This window comes from Musca domestica, unplaced genomic scaffold (genome assembly GCF_030504385.1).
Source record: "Musca domestica strain aabys unplaced genomic scaffold, Musca_domestica.polishedcontigs.V.1.1 1, whole genome shotgun sequence".
NCBI lineage: Eukaryota > Metazoa > Arthropoda > Insecta > Diptera > Muscidae > Musca > Musca domestica.
In genome coordinates this window covers 40575135-40601567 of record NW_026712114.1, presented here as the reverse complement: position 1 = coordinate 40601567, position 26433 = coordinate 40575135, and the positions used below count along the sequence as shown (strand labels likewise).

The window sequence follows — 26433 nt, the reverse complement described above, 5'->3', positions numbered from 1 at the left end:
TGGCTTTACTGGCCCATGATCAACCATAGTGACATCTGCCGGAAGGGGTAAATTTTAAAACTTTTTAGTCTATACCTTAATTTGTCTATGGTTTAGCTGCTTAACTTATTCTCTTTATATTTCAAACTCGTTCCGATTACAAATAATTAATAATTTCCTTAGCCTTTCTCTCAATATCCCATCTCGTAAATTCTCTATCTTCAAAAAGGAGATGATCGGTTTCATTTCAAAACAGATGAATTCCCCTTTTTAGTTAGATATTAATTTTTGCTTAATAGACCTATCCATACTCTCTCATTTCCTCTAGAACGAGGAATCTCATTTTTATTTTAGTTCTTTTTATGATAAGTTCACATAAGAGGCTATCTATGCTATAGGTGTGGATGTAGTATAAAAGATATTGTTTAATTGTATTTAAAGAAGTTTTAGAACAGATGTGAGTAAAATTGAAAAATAGATAATCTAAAGGAGAATAACAATTACATTTTTTTGATGTTTCATTTATTTTAGAGAAATCTTATTTTGCGGTTTGTTAAAGTGTCACGATTTTTTCAAACTTTTTTAAAATATGGATGTTCCCTGAGTACCACAACTTATCATAGAAAATTGTATATGCAGGTCCACAAACAACTTTGTATAGCTGTTATAAACGGTTTAATTTAAATGGTATTTTTTTGAAATTTTACAATTTCCATCTAAATGGTGGAGGGTATTTAAAATTCTGCCGGGCCAAACTTGGCTCCTTTTTCACTTGTTATTATCTGATTAGAATGCTTCATTTCACTGAAATTTTTTCAATCTATTTATATATTTTTTTCACCCGCAATTCGGCAAAGATATTGGCGTTTTTTGTAAGCTACGTCGAAACGTAGGTAGCCCAACTATTAATAGATTTTTGCATGGCATAATAAAGGTTATGTTTTGAACAAATTTAATGATATAAATATCAATTTCAATAACATTTAAAACATGCCTTGAAACCAGACATCATTTGGTGACGAACTACACCGAATTCGTTTTTTATGTGGGCCCATAAAATTGTGATATTTTTAAAATCTGGAGATTTATAAGTTTTGTCTTGGTTTTATTTATATTGCAAATTATATAATTTTTTCCAGAGTATTTTAAGAGGATTGTATATCAAAGCAGAGTAATTGGGTTGTTTCTTCCGAAATTCGAATACTCGATCTTTGTGGTATGTATCACTCTTTTGTTAGCTAAGGCTAAAAATAAAACACATGGATAACAAATATTTGTATAAATAATGTCTTAACACTGTTTTGTTCTTGATTTAAATAAGCAAAGAGAAATTTGGCTGGGAAGAGATATTTTTTCTTGAGTAGCGCTGATTATACGTTTCTAATTTACATACTCCATTTGCAAATTAGTTGCACTTATTCTCTTCTTTTTCATTTTGAAGTTCGCTCCTATTCCCAATAGCAAATATTTTCTTCAGCCTTACTCTCATTTTCTCATCTCTTGAATAGACCATCCTCAATAAGGAGTTCAAAAGAGATGATCGAATGTTCAATTTAGTCTGTGTCGAGTTTTTGTCGTTGTCGGTTGTGTCGGTAACGGTGTCGGATGTGTTGATATAAGTGGTGTTGGCATATTCATTTTTTGCAACAAATATTTTGCTCTAACTATTGGAAAAAGTTAAGTTGCAATTTCTGAAAGTTATCGTTCGTCCGTCTGTTAGTACAAAATGTTTTATTTTGCAACAATTCACAATCAGATTTAATCTAGGTAAGTGGCGTACGGGCATATACATTTATGTGTTTTATAGTAGTAAAGAGGGGAAATGCTGCTGACGAAATCAAATTTTTTTGGGATATGTTAACATACACATGGATAATGTTCCATTCCAATATAAACGTTTCATTTCAATACTTACGAATTTCCCCTTTTTAGTTAGATATGCGTTTCCGCTTGATAGAGGTTACCACATACTCACTACTCTCATTTCCTCTTTGTAGAGTGTAGACTTTTTACCTCGTCAACTTAAAACTCTGTAGTTAACATTGGCGGCGGAGAAAATGTTTGGAATATTAGGAAAGGTACTTGAAGATAGAGATAATTTGGAGCGCATCTCCATTAAGCATGTGCAAGAGAACTTTCTAAGAGAAAAGATGTGGCATTCATAAAAAGATGGACCAGTATGCACGCAAGCGTGTCTCTTCATTCTTGTTAAGATTAAAACACCAATAAACATATACACATAATTTTCAATAATTGTTTCTATGAATTAGTTTTTGAGCTAACTTATGTTTGTTCTTATATTTTTAAATAAGTAAAAATTGGGCTCTGCAAAAATACTTTAAAGTACTTTTTAGAATTGTGATTTTGTTATTTTGCCCATTTGTGAATTTGAAAAATACAAAATATCTTCAAAATATCATATCTTCACTATATCTCATGACAAACGAATGAGGCTCAGACGCAACGTGTGTGAAAGCCCATATATGTTCTTGCTTATGACGATTCCTGATAACAAATGCCTCCGTTCGTAGTTCCCTCAATATAACTTCTCTTTATAAGAATTTCATCTGCAATTAGGAGTTCATTGAGCATGATCAAATATTTAATTATGTTAGCCGTGATATCATATTTGGGCACGGAATGACGAACGCGGAATAATAAGAAATTCTCATCAAACTAAATTTTAACTGCCGACTAATTGGTTTCGTTTTTATACCCTATAACACTATGTGTTGGGGGTATTATAAGTTTGATTGGGCCAGAATTTATGTAACACCTCGAAATATTGGCTTCCCATATAGGAAAGTATATATGGATCTTCCTAGCTCGACGAGCTGAGTCGATCTAACTATGTATGTCCGTCCCTCCGTCTGTCCATGTTAATTTGTAATCACGCTACAGGTCGCAATTATGGCCCGATCCTTACGAAATTTTGCACGAAGGTGGGGTTAGGGTCAGAATAGAAGCCTATTTCTTTTGGGGATGATCGCCAAATGTTTAGGGGTTGAAATGGACCAAATACTGAAAAAATGTCGGATTTTGCAGTAGCTGATCAGGTCGCAATTATAGACCAATCGACGGAATTTCGCATGTAGCTAGAGTTTAGGGCGGGGAAGAAGCCTACCAATTTGGGTGGCCATCGGATAATATTTAGCGGGTAAAATAGACCATATCTTTTGTGTTGAAAAAATTCAAAATTTTTCATTAAACCGCGAATATTTTAAATCCCGGCGAAATCACAAAGCCATGACAAGGTTACTTCTGATCTTCACATTGATGTTAACATCCAACGAATCGGATATATAGCAAAATATGTGCGATATATATGTCTATCAAAGAAGATATGCTTGAAAGATCTCTTATATGTCGAGAACGGCTGAACTGATTTCGACAGTTCTCATTAATTCAGAATGGCTTCTTGGCAGGAAAGAAAAAACGTCTAAAAAAATCGCATAAAAATATTTCTCTAAAGATGAAAATATTGATTTTCTAACATTTTCTCATATTTTTTCAATTTTGTCATATTTTTGGCATATTTTCATTTTGAATTAATTTTGAATTAAACATTTGGTAATATTTCTACAGCTAACAAAACTAAGTAGTTAGGATATCAGGATATCATATACAGATCGAATTTATGGCCCGATCCATACGAAATTTTGCATGGGGATAACATGAGGGTCAGAATAGAAGCCTACTTTTGGAGATGATCGCCATATATTTTGGGGTTGAAATAGACCGATCCTCACTCACATTTGAATGGGGGTTACCGGACAGTGCAAAAGCCAAGCAGTTTTGGAATGCCATCCAAAAATATTCAATGTGTGAATAGTTCGCCAACTTTTGTAGACAAATACGAAAATATCCATTCCAGTGACTTTTTGGAGAATTCACAAATACAGGAAAGACGCACTTCTGACTGTTTCGTTAACGCTGATTTCGATGTTAATCTTTTGCCACTTCTGAGAGATTATAGGCCTTTGGGAAATATTGGTTCCAGATCTAGGAAGACCATTTACGTGCAACATCTACCAATAAATTGGAAATGAGCAAATTAGTTAAAGTTCCTATTATTTGAAAATAAGAGAACGAAATCTGATGGCTTTCTTTAAATATTTGTCACAATATCTTGTGGAGTATCTCGCCTATATAAACTGTATCGTTTATTATAGTGTTGTAGGGTATTCAACGGTCGGCCCCGCTCGACTGTAGCCTTTGCTTACTTGTTTCTTTTATGAACATATTTCCTTTTTATTTTATTTTATTTATTTATATCGTTCCGATTACTAATAAGAAATGACTTCCTTAGCCCTGCTCTCAATATCTCGTCTCGTAAACTCTCTGTCTTCAAAAAGGGGATGATGGGAGATTATTTATCAATTGAGTTATTGTATCAACTATCTATATTCTAGAAGCAGAAAATATACCTAAAATATTTTTTTTTCTAAAGTTATCGTTCGGTCCTTCCAGATTTGTATTAATTTCATCATCTTTCTGTGTTGTTACACATAATTAAAAATGTCGGTAAGTTGTGTGCGCACATATGCAGTTAATAATTTTATAGTCGTGAAGAGCTGAAATGGGTGTTGTTAATTGTAGATAATGTTTAATGCCTAATGTTCCACAAACGCTTCACTTCAATACATACATATCTCCTCTTTTGCTAGATGAGCGTTTCCGCTTCAAAGAGCTTTTTATTCTCCCCACATCTCTCATTTCCTTTTTGTAGACTTATTGTTTTCATTCGTTATTTTTGGATTATACTCTCCAATTCTGAAATGTTACCATAGCTATAGACTAATGAAAATATAGACGACGAAAGCTTTCAATATCAGTTGCTAACAGATGTCGCAACAACAGTTTGCGCACGGTCAGGTGTGTGTGTGTGTTTTTTGCATAGTTAATTTACTCGACTTCGAAATCGAGTTAATTGAATTTTCAATAATTTCGATGTTAAATTGAATATTTTTCGATGTCATAATGTAGGAGGCAGTTTTTCTATTTCAACGCTCCATTTAAATTTCATAAATCTCTTACTGTTGTTAATATTTTTAACATTTAAGGTTTGGATGACTTCTATATTTTTACACACACACACACACACACACACCTGAAACGACAAAAACAGCATAGACAAATTAAGACAACCAAAAGTTAGTTTTGTCTTTTTATCCAGGTGGCTCTTATCATGTTTTGCATAGTCAACATGCTGATTTACGCGTTCAACCCACTCGACTTCGAAAACACATTTTATCGTTTTTCAAGAATTTCACTTTATTATTCCCGAATTTTTCGATATCATCACGTACTTTTCACATTTCTTTTATTATAGAACAATTTTGAACTGACAAATATCCTACAGTTTTTATTATTTTTAACGTTTTTGAATTGAGTGACTTCAATATTCCCACTCAAACCCCTGAAACGATATAGACGACATCTGCTGATTCGATTTTTTTCGAAGATAAACGGTGAGAGCATTTCGTTGTCTATATTTTCATTTGTCTATGTAATTGGACGCTGGAACAACTTTTTTACATTTGCTGTGTATTTCTATTTGATATTGAATTTAACTCTTTTTACTCCACAACACTATATTTTGGGGGTATTATAAGTTTGACTGGGCCAACGAACCTCGAAATATTTGCTCTGCACATAAAAATGTATGTATAGATCTTCCTATCTCGCTGAACTGAGTCGATCTAGCTATGTATGTTCGTCCGTTCGTCTGTCCATGTAAATCACGCTACTGGTAATAAGTACTATGACCCGATTCTCACAAAATTCAGCATGGAGGTGGAGTAAGGGTCAGAATAGAAGCCTATTGATTTGGAGATGGTGGGGTTATGAACAGAATAGAACCCTATTGTTTATGGAGATGGTCGCCCTATATTTGGGGGTTGAAATGGACCAAAAACTGAAAAATTTCCTGATTTTGCAGTTGCTCTATAGGCCACAATTATAAACCAATCGACGGGAACATTTACATGGAGTTAGAGTTTAGGAGTGGGCAGAAACCTACCAATTTGGGCGGCCATCTGACAATAATTAGCGGGTAAAATAGACCCTAACTTTTATGTAAGATAATAGGAAAATGCCCACTAAACCGCGAATATTTTCAATCCCAGCCAAATCACTAGATCACTTCTGACCATTACAGTGAAGCTAATAGCCAAGAAATCGGATATATAGCAAAATGGGTACAATATATATGTGAAAGAATTGATCTTATTTATTCTGCTTATAAATCAAGACCCGCTAGGCCGATTTTCACAATTCCCATCAATTCGGAATGGTCTTTTGCCAGAAAACGATCAAATCTAAGAAAATCGAAAATAAAATATACCAATAAAAAAGTGATTTTGCAATTGTAATCGACGTGAAATTTTGCATGACGTTAGAGTTAAAGGCTGGGTAGAAGACTATCAATTTGGGTGGTCATCAGATAATATTTAGCGGGTAAAATAGATCATAATTTATATTTACATTTCCACTAAACCGCGAATATTTTTAATCCCTGTGAAATCACAAATACATTAAAATGTCACTTCTGGCCGTTACAGTGATGCCGATTGCCAATACATCGGATATATAGCAAAATAGGTAAAATATATATACAGGGTTGCCCATATTCGACGGACCCATGACTCTTTGGGCCCATTCCAATCGACGAGGCTTGTCCGCAGGCAACATTCTTTGCGTCAATTGAATTTTGTACGGGAACAAATGCAAATCAATGCGAATAATCCGTTGTAAAGTGGACCGAGCCATGCCCAACTGCTGAGAACGGCGTTTTTGGGATGTTCTTGGGGACCTCTCAACACTGGCTCGTACGGCAGCGATATTCTCGGCCGATCGCCTTGGTCGACTTTTATATGGCCTCTTCGGATTAGAAAGAGCCTTACCAGTCGAAAAATTTTCGCATAAACGCTTAATGGTGTTCTTAGAAGGCGCACTTCTCATATTTTTTAATGTTTTAAAAGCACGTTGAGTTTTCACCAATGACTTCTTCTGTTGAATGTAAATGTCAACTATTTAGCGTGGCGTGTATTGGTTCATGGTAAAAATCTGCTTGGACTGACGCTTCAAACGCGGTATCTCATTAAGCGATGTGACATCTCTGTCAAAAGTTATGGCGTTGCCAGATGGGTTTCGCCAAATATTTAGGTTCTTAAATGGACAAAAAACATAAAAACTGTCTAGATTTTGTCGCCCACAGTTCTCAACTCAGGACCAATAGATATGGAATTTTTTATAAGGTTAGAGTCAAAGACAGCATTGAAGCCTAGAATTTTGACTGGTCATCGGATAATATTTTGCTGATAAAATTGACAACAATTTTGTGTAAAAAATACGAATAACGAATGTGTAATTTCTGTTCTCCGCAAGAGCGAATTAGGTATTTGATGTAGTAGGAACATCTGCTTTGTAAAGCATCGAAGTTTCTTTAGAGATCGTATGTTTTTCTAAAATATTGGTTCCAGGTCTATGATAATTATTCGAAAATGGGAGCAATTAAGTTCAATATTTGCTTTTATTATGTAGTAGATATGGAGATGTTTCTTAGAGAACTCTTATTCTTGCCAACATTTTTTCAGATCGGCAAGTAGCCTTTGCTTACTTGTTAATAATATTCACATAACATGCCAGAATGAAATTGTGAAATTTTAAATACGAATTTTATATTTGCACAGAAAATTTGAGTTTCATATGAATTCAGTTCAAATCTGTTCGCTAATTCTTATATTTGTTTCCTGTTTGACTTTCATCTCCAAATTGTATATAGTACTCTGTATTTCTGTTACCTCATACTCCCTTTTTTTTATAATTTTTATTCCTTTCACCATAAGATGAGGGTATTGTAAATTTGTCATTTCTTTGTATTCTTGGTCACCATAAAATTGATTTAGCTATGTCTGGATGTCTGTTGAAATCTAGAAAGAGGTCTCATTATATTATGAACTGCTTTGACATTTGGCAACAAAATGTTTTCTATGTTAAATATGGTCCCTTGTAATTTGATATTTTAAGATCTTTTTGGGGACAACATCTAATGGCAAAAGTTGTCCAATGTAGATTTAGGGTTTAGAATGGCGCCCATATATCGATATGCTAAATATAAAACAAACCTAAACAATAATATTATTAAATAAGAATTGAAAAAAACGGTTTAATGTTGAATATGGTGTAAATCATAGAATCAAAATAGGGCAATAATTTTATTTCTTTTTATACCCACGGAATGACAAACTTAATACACCCTCCATATATTAAGTTTGTCATTCCGTTTGCAACACCTCGAAATATACATTTTAGACCCCACAAAGTATATATATTCTTGATCAGCATAAAATTCTATGTCGATTTTGCAATGTCCTCCGTCTGTGGAAATTACTCTATGATAGACAATTGAGCAGGTCCACGTCTTCGTATAGCCCCCATATAACGGCACCTCCCGATATTCGGCATTTGGATGAATTTAGCGAAATTATTCACCGGAATTGTTTTAAATTTGTTGTTTGAGATCGAATACTACAGCCTAAGACACAAAATTGTCTGTGCGGGTCAACGTCTTCGTATAGTCCCCATATAACGGTACTTCCCAATATTCCATATTTTAGCGTTTGTAATGGATACTACAGCCTATGACAGAAAATTGTCTGAGCTGGTCCACGTCTTCGTATAACCCCAATATTCAAGTTTCGAATTTGAGTATTGTAATGGTTTATGACAAAAGTTGCCTATGCAGGTCCACGTCGTCATATAGACCCTAATATAACGGCTACAATCGGTATTTTCAAGATTTTAACCGATTTTTTTTACGGATTTTATTTTTTTTTGAAAATTGCCAAAATCGTTCCGAATTGTGGAGATATTCAAACATTGGTCCGGCCGAACTTACAGCTTTTTTATTTGTTTTAATTAATTTTGAATTTAACGATAGAAGTACTTAAAAAATCTCTACCCAAATTAACTCTGATAATTCGCCAGTCACTATAAAAGTTTTGTATGCTCTATATTATTCTTGCAAAGGGGGATAGGGACAGGACAGGGCCAATTTCTGTTAAATATTTCAAATAAGGAGTTTGCTATATTTTCCTTCTTATTTCAATTATTAAGCAACATAAATTAAATGAAAATATTAAAAGCTTTAATTATTTTTCAAAAATATATTTAAAATACGAGGATTTTTAGCTTAGATTTGTCTGTAATCAGGATTAACCCGAGTAGATATTGTGTATATAAAGATCCATTAAAATCATTGAAATTGTTATAAATTAATATCTTAACAATTTTCTTTTTTTTCAGGAATGAATAAATATTCACTATCTCAAATCTTAATGAACAAGTGAAGATTTTTTTATTTAAAACAATTAAATGCGATTTATCTACGTTTCGAAAAGATTTATGTAAATACTCGACACATACGGGTTTTTTGGTTCGGTTCGGGTTTTTTTCGCGAGTGAGTGTTAACGGGTTTTCGCGTGTGTGACTGACTTTATTTTCGATTTTCGTTTGAAAGGACAACATAGAACCAAACTAAAATTAAATATAATTTACACGGATTTTCGCGTTATGCGATTTTTTAAAGTGTATTTAAGCGTTCGAGTCGTATCGGGATTTACGCGTTTGTGATTTCTTTGATGATTTTCGTAGTAGAATAACAGATTATAAAAAAATAATATCATATCCCATTATGTCCTCAAATAAGGCACTAAGAACGATTTTCAGAATTACATTGTTGCTCTTTGTTACGATAAGTTAAAAAATGTAATAAGGTCTCTAAGACAAATTTCTGTTGCCTCGCCGGAATTGTGGAATAAGGAATGACAATAAATATGATGTTTACATTGTATAAGTGCATGGTGATTTAAACTACACATATTTATTCTATTTGAAAAACCTCCAGCGTGATCGAAATTAAAAAGGATTAAGTTAGCTGCATGTGTAAGTTTCCTCGACGATCATTGTGTTTAATTGGCGAGGACAATTGTGACTAATATTAATAACGCTTTTATGCATCTTCCTGGAAGCAATGCTGATATTGAGTGGACGGTAAGTTCAAATTCAATTTTTGTGTCATTTATCGACATTTATAATCAACAGCAGACATTTTTGCCCGACACCGTAGTTTGAGTGTATTTTAATAATGTTATAACCAGATTTTCAACGTAATTGTTTGAAATTTTGTATTTGAAGTTCTTAATGGACACTTAGGCAGAAAGTGGTCTCTATAGGTCCACGTGCCTTGCGATATTCTTTAACCATTCTTTAAACAATTTTAGTTGGCACTTACAACATAATATTGAATCCCTATCATTTGGCATAACTCCATGGACACACATAGCACAAATATAGATCTTCACCGCTCGGACATACAGGGTGAGATAAAAAAAACTGCAACAAAGTCAAAAGCCATAAAATTTACATTTTTGTTAATTCTATTGAATGAAAGCAAAAAATGTCGGAAATAGCATCAAATTTTAGAAAAAGTTTTGGATTTCTTGAATTGGTCACCATTAGCACGAATTATGGTCAATGAAACCGTCACACGCTGCCCGAATGTTGCTCTGCGGTATTTTGGCCTATTTCCGGGGAAGCGCTTGCTTGAGGCGATCGACACTTAGGTATTTTTTAGTGACACAACAGTCCAACGGATTGGTATCCGGAGATTTTGGTGGCCATTGTGTGCTGAAAATGAAGCGAGAAACCACATTTTGTAACCATCATTGGGTGGCGCGTGCTGAGTACGATGGTGCCGAGTTGGAATGTCCAAGGTCTGCGGCAAAAATGTTTGCGTGCCAAGGCTTTAATACATCCTCCAGAATTTTCGAGATAATATTCGGCATTTATTCTGATGCCATGATCGGTTAATATGAGCGGAGAGCGACCATCGGCTGTTATGGTGGCCCACACCACCACCATGGCCGGCGCTTGAGTTCTGGTGGCCAACCGAAGGTGCACATTTTCATCATCACCCCTTTGGCAAGTAAACACGATCATTTTGTTTGTTTACAAACTGCTGGACAACGAATGTTTTCTCAACGAAGAAAACCAAATTCGGCAGTTCACCACTTTCGACCAAGCGAAGCTCTTTTCTCTTTTGAGTCTATTTTCTTTCCGTTGCGGTGTAAGTTCTTGCACTTTTTGGAATTTCAATGGATTTTCCTCGAGCTCATTTTTCAATATTTGCCGATATTTTCGGCCACTGCGACGCAGGTTTCGATCAACTTTACTTTTCGAACCATTTCTGCTGATGTTGCTGTTTTCTTCCGTACATTTCCTTGACGTCGGGCTACGCTACCAGTGTCACGGTAACGAGCGATGGTACGAAACATAAAAGATTTATTCACCTTTAAATGTTGTTTTAATGTGATTTCCTTATACTTGGCTGGAAAACAACAAGTGGATATCGTTAGAACACTCCAGCATTTAAATGTGAATAAATCGTTTGTGTCTCGTACCATCGCTCTTTACCGTGATACCTGTAGCGTAGCCCGATGTCAAGGAAGTGGACGGAAGAAAACAGTAACATCAGCAGAAATGGTTCGAAAAGTAAAGAAGCGACTTGATCGAAACCCGCGTCGCAGTGGCCGAAAAATGGCTCGTGAGCTGAACATATCGCAGTATTCCATTCGGCAAATATTGAAAAATTTGCTCGGGTTAAAGCCATTAAAATTTCAAAAAGTGCAAGAACTTACACCGCAACAGAAAGAAAATAGACTCAAAAGAGCTAAAAAGTTGCTTCACTTGGCCGAAAGAGGTGACCTACCGAATTTGGGTGTCTCTGATAAGAAAACATTGTGTTTACTTGCCAAAGAGGTCAGCTGAAAATATGCACTTTCGGTTGGCCACCAGAACTCAAGTGCCGGCCGGCCGGGCATGGTGATGGTGTGGGCCACCATAACAGCCGATGGTCGCATCAGAATAAATGCCGAATATTATCGAGAAAATATTCTGGAGGGTGTAATAAAGCTTTGGGCACCCGTACATTTTGGCCGCAGACCTCGGGCTACGTGTGACGGTTTATTGGCCGTTTGAGGGCCATAATTCGTGCCAAAGGTAACCAATTCGAACAAAGCTAATCTTATTCTAAAAGTTGAAGTTGATTTTGCGGGGTTGTGACTCCCAGCATCAATTTTTATTTACCATTTAACCCTTTAGATTACCAGTTGACCATTTGAAAGCTAAGTTTCAGGCCTGTACTAAAATCTAAATCAAATTATCAAATTATTTAAATATTTAATTTGTTTTCAAACATTTTTAAGTCGAATCGAAGACAAAGTCAACAATAAAGCAAGTAAGTACAGGCTATGGACGTGCGGGGCCGACCATGTGATATCCTACAACACTACAATATATGGATATATTATATATATATATTTGAAATAATGCCATACCTTTGGTTTCCCTATATTTTCCCCTCTCCGTCTTGCTGACTGGTATTCAAAACAATTTCACATAAAAAGAAAACGTCCAAAATGCTAGACTTCTGTCCAGTCCTTAACTCTCTCTAAATTCAAAATTCTTTGTAGATTGGTTTTTATTTATTGTAACCTGTAAAACAACTGCAAAATCAGGAAAAAAATATTTTTTTGATCCATTTAAACCCCTAAATATTTATCTTCAAGACAATAGACTTCTATTCTGACCCTACCCTTAACTCCATGCTAAATTTTTTGAGAATTGGACGATGATTGCCTGAATACAACCTGAAAGGCAAAAAGGCCTTTCCGAAAATTTAGCTTTTAAGTAATTATCAACTGAGGATGAGACTAATATATCGTACAAATGAGCCCTTAATAAATAAGGTTCCTCCAAAATTGTCATTGGAATGCTTACCTGTGTTTGTCAACAAAATTCAACCACCAATTATATCCGCCTGTAAGCTTTCGCATGAATAAAATAATTTTTTCAATAATAAGTAAATGATGCATTATTTATTTCATACTGACTGCATTTTGAGGTTGATTTGGTTTGGAAAAATAATGACGTTAGTCGATAAATACCTCCCTAACATGCTCAAAAGGCACGCGATGTGATATTTTATCAATAAATTAAAATACCCACTCGTAGTATATGCCAAAGGGTATTGTTATGTTAATGACTATATTTATTGTATCAGTTGTTGTAACATGTGTTTTGATTAAAAATTTGTTATAGTGACATTCATTTTTTTGTATACAACATTTTTTATTTCTAATTCACCTTTAGACCAAATTTAAGAGCTCACATCTTCTAAATTAAAAAAAAAAAAACAAATTTATTGACAAGAGTAGAACCAATCTTGACGTGCAATGGGAGCATTTTTCATTAAAGCTCGTTGAAAAGCACCAATTGATATGAATTGTTGTTAACATTGGTACTTATTATTGACATTGACATATGTAGAACGATTCAGGGCTAGAATATTAAAATATATCTTAAGGCTGACTGTTAATACAGGGTTGAATTTTGATAGGCTTATAAAAAGTAAAAATAATATTTTGTTTAAAGGTGTGTACTTGACAGTAAAAAAGGTATTTGGAGATGGACATTTTGCTATAAATATTTTATTTTAACTTCTGAAAGGTCTCTCGAAATAAGTGATGGCTATTATTCGTGATCACTTCTTCAAGCATTAATTAATCAATATTTTAAAATGGCCATACCTCTTTAAATATTAAGTTTTCAGCGTCTTAAGCTATTATTTGTGATCACTTTTTGAAACATGAATTAATCACAATTTAAAAACGGCCATAACTCCCTAAATATTGAGTTTTCAGCTATTTTTTGTAATTTCTTTTTGAAACATGAATTAATCACAATTTTAAAACGACCATAACTCCTTAAATATTGAGTTTTCACGGCTTTTAGCTATTATTTGTGATTACTTTTTAGGGAAAGAATTATAAAAACTTTAAAATGGCCATAACTCCTTAAATATTTTTTATCAAACTTTAAAATGGCCATAACTCTTTAAATATTGACATTTCGGGGTTTTTAGCTATTATTTGTGATCACTTTTTTGAGAAAGAATTATTGGAAACTTTAAACTGGCCATAACTCATTAAATATTCAAATTTCGGAAGGAATTATTGGCAACTGTGAAATGGCCATAACTCCTTAAATATTGACATTTCTGGGTTTTTAGCTATTACTTGTGATCACTTTTTTGGGAAGGAATTATTGCATATCTTAAAATGGCCATAACTCTTTAAATATTGACATTTCGGGGTTTATAGCTATTATTCGTGATCACTTTTTTGGGAAGGAATTATTGGCAACTTTGAAATGGCCATAACTCCTTAAATATTGAAATTTCGGGGTTTATAGCTATTATTCGTGATCACTTTTTTGGGAAGGAATTATTGCCAACTTTAAAATGGCCATATCTCCTTAAATATTGAGTTTTCAGCGTTTTTAGCTGTTATTTGTGATCACTTTTTGAAGCATGAATTAATCAATATAGATTACAATAATAACAATAATTTTTACCCTTTGGTATTATATGTAACCTTAAAGAGTGAATTAAGAAAAGTCTCTAATACCACACCTAAGCATAGAAGGTGGTACGGGCTTCCGTAAATCCCATTTATCTGAAACCCCAGCACCGTGTATGGCCCTTTTGCATCATTTTAATTTCCGGCTTTAGCTGTTTTACAAGCTAGCTTTTGCGTTCCATTTTTTCGTCGCATTTATTTTAAACTCTCAATTCATGCCTTAATTATTATTCATTACATCCAAGTTCGACAGTATACTACAATCTCGTTGGGTGGGTGTTACCAATTGTTTTCAGTGCAATTACTAAAACACATTGATAAAGCCGCGTGCTCACATTCTAATTATTTAATAAAGTTTATATTAAAAAAAAATAATAATAAATGCGGCTGTTAATGTTTAGCATTTTAGCCACTTGTCCACTAGAACCAGTTCGACCACGACAGGTAGAAAAAAATGACCAACCCACTATTGATGGAATTGTACAGAGAGATACTACGGTCTTTGAAGGTCTTTCAAATAACAGTTAACTGATATCTGAGTAGAAATAAAATGCATTGCAAGTTTGCTCTGCTAAGCTGAACAACTAGACTGACAGAAGACGTCTGCATTTATCTTATCCTTGATTGGTCTTGAACTATGTATTAATGTAACTGAAACCCACAAAGGTTGATATGTCTTTTTTATGCTTCATTTTATTAGAAAAAAAGAAAAACAACATAACATACCCAGCCCGAGAAATTTGCATTGTTAATTTATGCTAAGCATGATTTTTATTAATTTATCTTTTTTGCTTTCGCCGAGCGCACGTAGCCAGCTGCTGGCTCCCTGCTAATTAAAAGATTTATTAGGTTTATAACTTAAGACTACCGGTTGGTAAGATCAGCAACAGCATCTTTGCCAACCTCAAAACTAGTTTGAAATTTGGTGATTTGGTATATTTTGAAACAAACCAGATGGATGCAAGAGTGGGTCCATTACAAAAGACAAAGTTAAAGTGTAAAATATAATTAATGATGAATACAGAGAATGAATACGGTTTTACTCATTGCCATCGATTACAAACCTAGTTGTTTGTACAAAAGTGGCACATAATCATCATATTGAGCCTGATAGAAATTACCAGCCAAAGGAGCACCCAAATTATATTTCTTTATAAAGTTTTTGGTGGAGAATTTCTCACGTCCTGCAGCTTCTTTATCGCTGAAACGTTTCTCATCAAATTCCAATTTTTTGGGTTGTTTGAACAACAAGAAGACATAACGATGTAAACCGGTATCCTTTGGTGGACCAGAGCCAACATAGGCTGTCAAAACTTCACCTTTATTCAGTTGATCTCCGGGAATGTTGCCCACCAACCAATGATGCCATTCTCGAATGACAGGATCTTTGCGGGAGGGGGCATCAGGATCTGTCATAAGCAGGGTATAGTAGGTACCAGCCTCAGCATCCCATTCAACCTTTGGTTGATTTTTCACCTGGGTGGGTGTCAATTCCACCCCTTTATCAGCCAAAATGCCATTGTCATAGGTGATCTAGAGAAAAAACAGATTTCACAAATAATTTATGAGCGAAATTTCTTTGTGACCCAATTTTTATAAAAACCATTAAACTTTCTTTTCTATTACAAAGAATTCATTCTCATTTCTTCACCTTTAGGAAATGTTTTGGTCCCTCGTCCAGGACATCGGGTATCACTTCCAAATGTTTCATAAACTTGGTTATTTCACTATCGCCGGCATTTACAATCGCCAGTCCACCAATTAAACTTAAAGCCAAAATGTATTTAAAGGTCATGATGTTTATTAATATATTTTACTGATTTTTATTTTTTATTTTGTTTTTTAAAGTTTGAGATCTGTATTGATTTAATGTTAAATGTTAACTGACTAGCGTTTGGATTGAAATCTCTGTTTTAAGTTCAAAACAGCTGTAGATTTTAGTATGTTTCTTTTCATTCTTTTGTCTGGAGCTTTTATTCAAAGCTCAAAACGAGGCGAAGCTTTTCGATTGACACGCAATGCGAAGTGCGCTATTGTTTACATATGAATGTTATTAACATGGCTTAAATCCACTATAGACGGTTTGATTTTTATGGCCGAACCATATGAACGGTATACTAAGGTTTGTCATTAATTTAATAACTTGTCATTAATTTAATAACTTACTTTTTATATTCAGCGTATAATCATAATCAGGCTTTCTTCCGAATCCATAAAAATAAAGAACTGAAAATTTTCCTATGTTCTTGTTGTGACAGACATCTAAATATGTGACTCACCCAAATTACGGCTGGAGAATATATATATATATATATATATATATCTATATATATATATATATATATATATATATATATATATATATATATATATATATATATATATATATATATATATATATATATATACATCTATCATCCGATTTGGGTTTTTAAGTCCCTCACATGTGTAATATGCAGTCCACAGCAATGATATTTGGTACCAAATGTAAGATACATCCTAGAAATATCTCTGCCAAATTGTATCAAGATCGGTACAGATTTGGATATAGCTGCCATATTAATCTTCCACCGATTTTGAGTTAATTGTGCGCCAAATGTTCAATATATGTCCTAATTACCTGAATTTTGGTAAATCCAACCGAATTCAGTCTAGAAGCAACTACATCAAATTTGGAGAAAATCGGTTCAGATATAGCTATAGCTGCCATATATATGTTTTAGCCGATTTAGTGTTAAGTCCCTCATATTCGTAATATGCGTTCGACAACAATAATATTTGAAAAAGTTTTGCAAAATTTTATTGAGAACGACTATCATTTGGATATAGCTTATATATATCCTTAAACCGATTTCGGGTTCATAGTGCAAATGGCTAATATCAGCCAAAATGAAGTGAATTTCGGGACGTACGTTTCCATTTTGTGAAACTCGGCTTCGATATATATTTATTTAATATAATCCTTCTGGAAGTGATACCATGCCCGAACGCTGCCCGAATGCGTTTTTTGTCTCATTCCCGGCGAAGCGCTTACTTGAGGTGATCGACACTTTGGTATTTTTAAGTGCCAACCTTGCTTCCAAAATACTCCAGACACAATAGGCCACAGATTGGTATCCGGAGATTTTGGTGGCCATTGTGCGCTGGAAATGAAGTGAGAAACCTCATTTTGTAACCATTCCTGCGGCCAAAATGTTTGCGTTCTGGACAAGGAATGTTTTTTCATCAGAGTTCACCACTTTAGGCCAAGCGAAGCAACTATTTAGCTGTTTTGAGTCTAGTTTCTTTCTGTGTTACTTGGAATGTGCGGTCGTACAAAACTTGTTAAGCAAAGTTCCAAAAATTTAAAAAAAATACAATTTATAGGTTCTTCAAATGCGTACTGTATGGTGCCAAACTATTTGAAAAAGCTTGTAAATGTATGGTGCCAATGTGCTAAGAAAGGGTGAAATTATTCAATAATTTACAATTATCTACTTTCAATAAGAATTGACAAAATAGGTTCCGATTGTGCCAAGTTTAGTATTTCAATCGCCAATGTTAAATTCCTTTAATATTGAAAGATATACAAATTTAGCTCAATTTATTCCTATTTTCAGTGAGATTGACATGGTAAGTTCGGCCGGGCTTATTTTTGAATACCCTTCACCATTTAGAACGATTTTAGCAATTTTCAAAAAAATAAAATCCGTTAAAAATTTTCTTAAAATCTTAAAAATACCGAATGTAGCCGGTTTATTAGGGTCTATACGGCGACGTGGACCTGTATAGGCAACTTTTGTCATAAACCATTACATTACTCAAATGCGAAACTTGAATAAAAAATCGGTGAATAACGTAGCTAACAATAACGTAGCGCAGACAAATTTTTGTCATATGTTGTAGTATCCATTACGAACTTCAAACGCCAAATTTGAAACAATTCCGGAGAATAATGTCGCTAAAATCGTCAAAATACCGAATATGGGGGGGGGGGGGGGTGTTCCGTTATATGGGAGATGTACGGAGACCTGGATCTGCACAGACAATTTTCTGTCATGAGCTGTAGTATTCATCACGAACTTCAAACACCAAATTTGAAACAATTCCGGTGAATAATGTCGCTTAAATCACCAAAATACAGAAAAAGGCAGGTACAATTATATGGGGGCTACACGAAGACGTGGACCCTCACAGACAATTTTCTGTCATAGGCTGTAGTAGCCATTATGAACTTCAAACGCCAAATTTGAAACTATTCCGGTGAACAATGTCGCTTAAATCACCAAAATACAGAAAAAGGCAGGTACCATTATATGGGGGCTAAACTAAATCGTTGACCTACATGATCAATGTTCAATACCAGAAGTCTTGCAGGCATTATACACATTTGAGTAAAATTTTATCAACCTACTTCTTTTCGTTCGGAAGCTAGAGTGATTTCCACAGAGGGACGGTTATCACTAAATCGACAAAGAATTTTATGCTGATCGAGAATATATACACTTGGTGGGGTCTAAAATGTATATTTCGAGGTGTTACAAACGGAATGACAAACTTAATATATACCATACTATGGTAGAGGGTATAAAAAAGATCCAGATTTAGTATTTCAATTGCCAATGTTAAAGGTAAAATTCCCTTTAATAGTGAAATATATACGAATTTCGATTAGATTTATTCCTATTTTTACTGAGATTGTCGTGGTAATAGAAAAAAAAAAAAACAATTTTAATGATTCAAATAAAAATCTCAAATATAGCTTTGTACTGATTTCTAATTTCTAATTTCTTCTTCAGTAATCATTAAAATCATTTGCGTGATTACAAGTTATTTTTTATCTAGACTGGTGGATTACTTCATATAACTCTCGATAACTACATCGGTTTTGTGCTTGAATAAATGTATTCCCTATTCATATAAATAATATTTGACTTATAATGACTGTAAATTGCGGTTAATTTGTTTTGGTATGAAAATCGATTGATACATTATCAGTGTGTGTGTTTTGTGGACTCGCCATTATTTACCGGATGTATCACATTCGGCGCATGTTCATGATTTATGAAGATTAGCCCATTTCAGATGTGAAAATACATTTTGCATTTTTTATTTAGCATATAGCATTACAAAATTTTAAATCGAGACTAATTTAAGTCCATTTTGGGTTGGAAAGTAAACAAGCCGATTTTTTGCTGAAGGCTAAACCGAAAACTTTAATATATTGAATTTTTCTAACATCGCATAACTAATTTAGTTGCGTTAAAAAACACATAGTGTTGCGGGGTGCAGAAAACATTAGAAAATGTACAATTCAAATTAAAAAAATCGCATGCGATAAAAAATATGACAAAAATTGAAAAAATAAACAAAAAATATTCACTTTTCTATTGTCATATTTTTACGAGTTTTTCTTAGATTTTCTTATATAAAAACAAAATCAAACGCCATAATTTGTACATTTTTATAAATAATGTGGGAAATAGCATTAAATTTTAGCATAAGTTTAGATTTCTCCCAATTGGTCACTTTTGGACTATGGCCATCAAACTTTGGTATTTTTTAGTACCAAACTTGCTTTCCAAAATACTCCAGACACAATAGTCCAAAGGATTGGTATCCACAGATTTTGGTGCCCATTGCGCGCTGAAAATGAAGTGAGGAATCTCTTTTTGTAACCATTCTTGGGTAGTGCGTGCTGAGTGCGATGGTGCTGAGTTGGAATGTCCAAGGTCTGCGGCCAAAATGTTTGCATACCCAAGGGCGGCGCTTGAGTTCTGGTGGCCCACCGAAGGCGAAGATTTTCAGCTGTCCTCTTTGGCAAGTAAACACGATCATTTTTTTACAAACTGCTGAACAACGAATGTTTCTCATCGGAGAAAATAAAATTCGGCAGTTCACCTCTTTCGGCCAAGCAACACTTTAGCTCTTTTGAGTCTATTTTCTTTCTGTTGCGGTGTAAATTCTTGGACTTTTTGGAATTTCAATCGCTTTACCCCGAGCTAATTTTTCAATATTGGCCGAAAGGAATATTGCGATATGTTCAGCTCACAAGCCATTTTTCGGTCACTGCGACGCGGATTTCGATCAAGTCGGTTCTTCACTTTTCAAAGAACTTTCAAACAACATCTGCTAATGTTGCTGTTTGCTTCCGTCCAGTTCCTTCAAGTCGGGCTACGCTACCAGTATCACGGTAACAAGTAACAAGCGATGGTACGAGACACAAAGGATTTATTCACATTTAAATGCTGGAGTACTCTCGCGATTTTCCAGCCAAATATAAAGACAGCAATATGAAGTTGGTTGCAGGTTTTCCATCTCGTCCTCTATATGTTGTACCTATTTTGCTATATACCCTATATCTTGGCTATCAGCATCACTGTAATGGTCAGAAGTCACCCTTTAATGTATTTGTGATTTGACCAGGATTAAAAGTATTCGCGGTTTAGTAGAAAATTGCGAATATTTTTTACATAAAAGTTATGGTCTATTTTACCCACTAAATATTGTCCGATGACCATTCAAATTGTTAGGCTTCTGCCCAACTCTAACCCCTAACTCAATGCTAAATTTCGCGTCGTATGATCTGTAATTATGGTCTGCAGAGCAACTGCAAAATCAGGATTTTTTTTTGTTTTTTGTTCATTTCAATACCCTAAATGTTTTGCTATCATATCCAAAAACAATAGACTTCTTTCTATTCTCACTCCATCCTCATGTCCATTTCCAATTTCGTGAGGATCGGACCATAATTGCGACCTGTAGCGTGATTACAATTTAACATGGACAGATGGACGGACGGACATACATAGCTAGATCGACTCAGCACGGCGAGATAGGAAGATCCAAAAATACATTTCTATGTGGGGGCCAGTATTTCGAGGTCTTACATAAATTTTGGCCCACTCAAACAAATATACCCCCAACACATAGAGTTCTAGGGTATATATTTCGACTTTCATAAATTTTGTTCATTTCTGCTGTTCTTGACTTATAAGCGAGTAACTTTCATTTTCTTTTGAATCCAACCCTGCATATTCTCATCACGACAAGACAGGTCTCAGAGCTGCAGCTCTTAGGTTTATTTTTTTTCTTTAAGGTTTCAGTTAATCTCTGCATCCTTAGACTCCGAAATGTGTGCGTTAACCAGCAGATTGGCTTCAAGTTTTTTTAAATTGCCTCTACATTAATCCCAGTCTTTAGCAAGCTTTGTCATAATTGGTCTAAACTTCCCGAGTTAAGAGTGCTCCCTATTTTCCGAAACTGGCTGATATTGCCGACATGGAAAACGTAATGGAAGAAAATCTTACGACCGCACACCCCCGGATTCTTGTTTGAAGTAACTTACACCAATCCTAAACATAGTTGCTATTTTGAAAAGTTCCAAAGTTTTGATTTGTTTCAAATTAGGATATCCCCGAATTTTTGCCTTTATTTGGGCAAGGGCCAAAATATCGCCCACTCCTTTCGCTAACCCCTACACAAATGTTAAAAATTCGGAATAATCATAGCACCTATAATATGTGAAATGATTCATCAGTACTTTTCTATCATGTAAATTCAAATATTTCTGTCAACGCTATATCTAGAATGATGATGGAATGTAACGGTCTGTTTTTGCCAAGATAAGACCTGGTGCTAAAATTGCATGTACGGTCAACTTGTTTAGTATTTGCCCTACAAAAGTTTAAAGATATCCGAGAAAGCGACATAGGTCAAAATATATACTTTTTAACTTGTTCTTTACGACGCAGGCAGCAATAACAAACACAATTTGTTTATATGCTTTAATATATTTAAATATATACATACGTATATATTTATTATAAACTAAATATTAAATAGTTTGTAATTGATTCCATTTCCTTGACCAAAGAGAGAATTCTTGACGAATATGTTCAGTGTTTGTGACCATCTATGGGGTTAGACCCAATTTTTTATACACCAACGGTACATAATCATCATATTCAGCCAGAAAAATATTACCAGCCAATGGTCTACCCAAATTATATTTTTCTACAAATTTCCTGGTGTTGAAATTTTCACGGCCAATAGCTTCTAGATCAGTATGACGCTGCTCGTCAAATTCCAATTTCCCTGGTTGTTTAAACAAAAGTATCAAATAACGATGTAAACCCGTATCCTTTCGAGCACCCGAACCAATATAATCTCGCAAGATTTCGGCATTGTCCATCTGATTGCCGGGAATATTACCCACTAGCCAATGGTTCAATTCTCGTTGGTATGGATCTGCACGAGATGGAATATCAGGATTAATCATAAGCAAAGTGTAGAAACTATCCGCATCAGCTTCCCATACGACTACCGGTTTATCTTTAACTTGGGTGGGGGTCAGCTCAACGCCCCTGTCGGCCGATATGTCGCCTTCAAAGGTCACCTAGATAAATAAAAAAAAATGTTTATGTCCTACATCAAACTTCTTTTTAAGACCAACCTTTAAAAATTCCATGGGTGCCTCATCCAGGACATCAGGTATAATTTCGTGGTCCTTCATCAATGTTTCTATTTCGCTATCTTCGGCATTTACCAATACAATGGTGATGCCGATGATTAAATAAATTGCCAAAACACGCTTAATATCCATGGCCTTATTTTCTATTTTTTTTCGCTGCGCTTCCTTTAAATTTTCGGATGTTTATTGAACTGATGTTCAATGTAATCTAAATATCGCACAGATTGGAATCTTAGTTTTAAATTAACAATCCCTGCTTTCTGTTGCTATAATTTTTTAAGTTGCACGCAATTCTATAAATCAGTATAAAAATATCGATATTATTAAAAATAAACATTTGAAGATTTATTCAAATTGTCGCACTAAAAATGAGATCATGCTAATTTATGATTTTTTTTTGTCCGAACAATCGACAATTTCCAAACTTAATTTGAATGGTTTTTATATTCTGCACCTCAATAATGATCCTCAATTCAGAAATAAAAGCTGAGATAAATTTTTAGTTCCCAACAAGTTACAAACGGTCGAACTGAACGTTTAATACCCTCCTCTCTTTAGAAGAAACGTGCAAAATATGAAAAATCCATTGGAATATGCTACTAAAATTTAAAAAAAAAACACAAATTTCAGGTCTTTCAGATATATGGGACAATGAATACGTGGAAAAAAAAACGGGCAAAAGTATAGTGTTTAGTAGTGTAAAGCAGCTAAAATTATCGAATATTGAGATGTACCGTTATATCGGGGTTATACGAAGACTTGGACCTATATGCGCAATTTTCTGTCAATGGAGGTAAACTGTGACGCATATTATCAAGATACCAAATATAGGGGTAAAGTTATGTGAAAACTATACCTAAACTTAGGTTTGTATGGAGGTTTCCTCTATATAGGAAACATAAAGTTCCAAATTTACAGCAAATTCTGTTCAAAAATATGACTAAAACAGCCAAAACACCTTAAATCTGGCAGTAAAGTTATATGCTGATTATATAAAAATATTGGCCTATATTTTTCAATACCAAAAATTATACGAATCTAAAATATTGAATATCGAGGGGTGCCGTTATATGGGGGCTATATGAAGACGTGGATCTGTACATCCAATTTCTGTCATAGGCTGTGGTATACACAAATACCAAATTTGAAACATTTCCGGTTGATAATGTCACTTAAATCACCAAAATACCGAAAATAAGGAGGTACCATTATATGGGGGCTATACCAAAAGGTGGACCTATATGGTCGAAACCAAAAGTCCTGTAGATATAATATACATTTGAGTAAAATTTTATCAACCTACTTCAATTCGTTCGGAAACTAGAGTGTTTACACAGACAGACGGACGGACATCGCAAATCGACATAGAATTTTACGCTGATTAAGAATACTTTGTGGGTCTAGAATGCATATTTCGAGGTTTTATAAAAGGAATAAGAAACTTAATATACCCTCCATACTATGGTGGAGGGTATAAAAATCGTTCTATTTGTGTTTCGTTTCACCTCACCCATTGTTATTATTTTATTTGCGGATTGAGGGCTTAATCTGGCGAAAATTAGTATCCTATATGAACCAAAAAACCCGTTACAAAGTATAACAAACCCTGTATCTCCTAAAAAAATCTGAAGCTAAACTTCTTATTTTCCTCATTACCCAGTAATCAGTATCGTCGGCACAGTGTGTGTGCGTTCGACCGAAGTTTAAAAGTTCGAGTTTCACCGTCAGCTAAAAGAAAAAAAAAAAAAAAAAACACTACACAACCACACCACGGAAAAACGTGGCGAGGACATCAAAATACCAAATATCGGATCTATGGAAATCTTGGGTCAATATGAACAATGTTTTGACACCGGTTGTAAAAGCCATTATGAACTAAAGATAGCGAATTTGAGAAAAATCTGATTTAAAATATGTCCTAAATCATAAAAATGCAAAATATCTACAAGTTTCGCTATATGGGGCATATAGAAAAACGAGGACCTATATAGACAATGATATGCCATAGGACGTAGAACTGGTTACAAAATCTCTGTACCAAATTTGGAACAACTTCGTAGAAACATCTGACTAAAATAATCAAAATAACGAATATAGTTACAGTATCGAACCAGAAGCCTTAGGTTTTGAAGTCGGGCGAGCTCACTATGTGAAGATGTTACTAACTGCTGTTTTATTACTTTATTTTGTAGCTTTTACAGAAATAACTGGTATATTGTTATCATTACAATTAATACCGAAAAAATTTTGCCGGATATTGATTTAATTTTTGGGCCTTTGATTTATACCACATGTTGTGAGAGCAATATAAGTTTGAAAAAATAAAATCTCGAAATATTAGTTCTAGATCCACCATATGGTACACCGATCATCATATCTCGTTCTAGCTATGTGTGTTAATCCGTCTGTCAGTTCATGTTAGTTTGTAGTTAAACTACAGGGTTCAGAGCTAGGATCGGAATATAATTTATTATTATATTTTTCAATAATTATATACTTATAACATATATTAAATATTTGGAGGATAATTTAGACCACAGCCAAATTTGTGATGTTCCAGTCTCGAATGTTTGCATCGGGATAGAGTTTAGGACAGGATAAAAGTCTATTATATTTAGGTGTTCATTGGAAAATACATAGCGGATGAAATAATGAAAAATGTCAAAAATTTCTATTTATTCGGAAATATTCCGTTTGTAACACCTCGAAATATACATTATAGATTTCACAAAGTATATATATTCCTGATCAGCATAAAATTATATGACGATTTAGCGATGTCCGTCTGAGGAAATCACTCTAGTTTCCGAAAGAATTGAGGTAGATTGATAAAATTTTACACAAATGTATATTATGTCTGCAGGACTTTTCGTATTGAAAATGGACTATGTAGGTCCACGTTTTGGTATAGACCCCATATAAGCGGGCTGATGATTTTAGCGGCATTGTTTGCCGGAATAGTTTCAAATTTGGTATTTGAAGTTCGAAATGGATATTAGAGTCTAAGACGGAAAATGTATGTGCAGTTCCACGTTTTCGTATAGCCTCATATAACGGTACCCTCGACATTCGGTACTTTGTTGATTTTAGCGATATTATTCACCGAAATTGTTTCAAATTTGGTATTTAGTGTTCGTAATAGATGCTACAGCCTATGACAAGAGATTGTCTGTGCAGGAATTGTTTCAAATTTTTTATTTGAAATTCGTAATGGATCATATAGCCTAAGACAGAAAATTGTCTGTGCAGGTCAACGTCTTCGTATACCCCATATAACGCTACCTCCCTACATTCAGTATTTTGATGATTTTAGCTACATTATTCAACGAAATTGTTTCAAGTTTGGTATTTGAAGTTCGTAATGGATACTACATTTGAAAATTGACAAAAGTTACCAATGCAGGTCCATTTCGTCGTATAGACCCTAATATAACAGCTACATTCGGTATTTTTAAGATTTTAACTAAAGTTTTAACAGATTATATATTTTTGAGAATTGCCAAATTCGTTTCAAATGGT

The 26433-nt window shown here is 34.3% G+C and overlaps 2 protein-coding genes and 1 long non-coding RNA gene across 3 annotated transcripts in view; 1 reads left to right on the top strand and 2 right to left on the bottom strand.

Annotated features, from left to right (window-relative positions):
• Positions 1-9167: 9167 nt before the first annotated feature.
• Positions 9168-26433, top strand: part of LOC131802470 (uncharacterized) — a 167581-nt gene continuing 150315 nt past the window's right edge. The window contains exon 1 of the long non-coding RNA XR_009342215.1: positions 9168-10035. This is a non-coding gene — a long non-coding RNA (uncharacterized LOC131802470). The remainder of the gene's footprint in view (positions 10036-26433) is intronic.
• On the bottom strand, positions 15215-16355 carry LOC101889621 (protein D2). The gene is made up of 2 exons (XM_005176833.4): positions 16114-16355; positions 15215-15995 (listed from the first exon to the last, which is right to left on the bottom strand). The coding sequence occupies exons 1-2, from the start codon at positions 16255-16257 to the stop codon at positions 15519-15521; spliced, it is 621 nt and encodes a 206-aa protein (XP_005176890.1). The 5' UTR covers positions 16258-16355; the 3' UTR covers positions 15215-15518.
• LOC101892031 (protein D2-like) lies at positions 22167-23144 on the bottom strand. The gene is made up of 2 exons (XM_005176847.4): positions 22897-23144; positions 22167-22839 (listed from the first exon to the last, which is right to left on the bottom strand). Exons 1-2 carry the CDS (start codon positions 23044-23046, stop codon positions 22357-22359), a joined length of 633 nt encoding a protein of 210 aa, XP_005176904.1. The 5' UTR covers positions 23047-23144; the 3' UTR covers positions 22167-22356.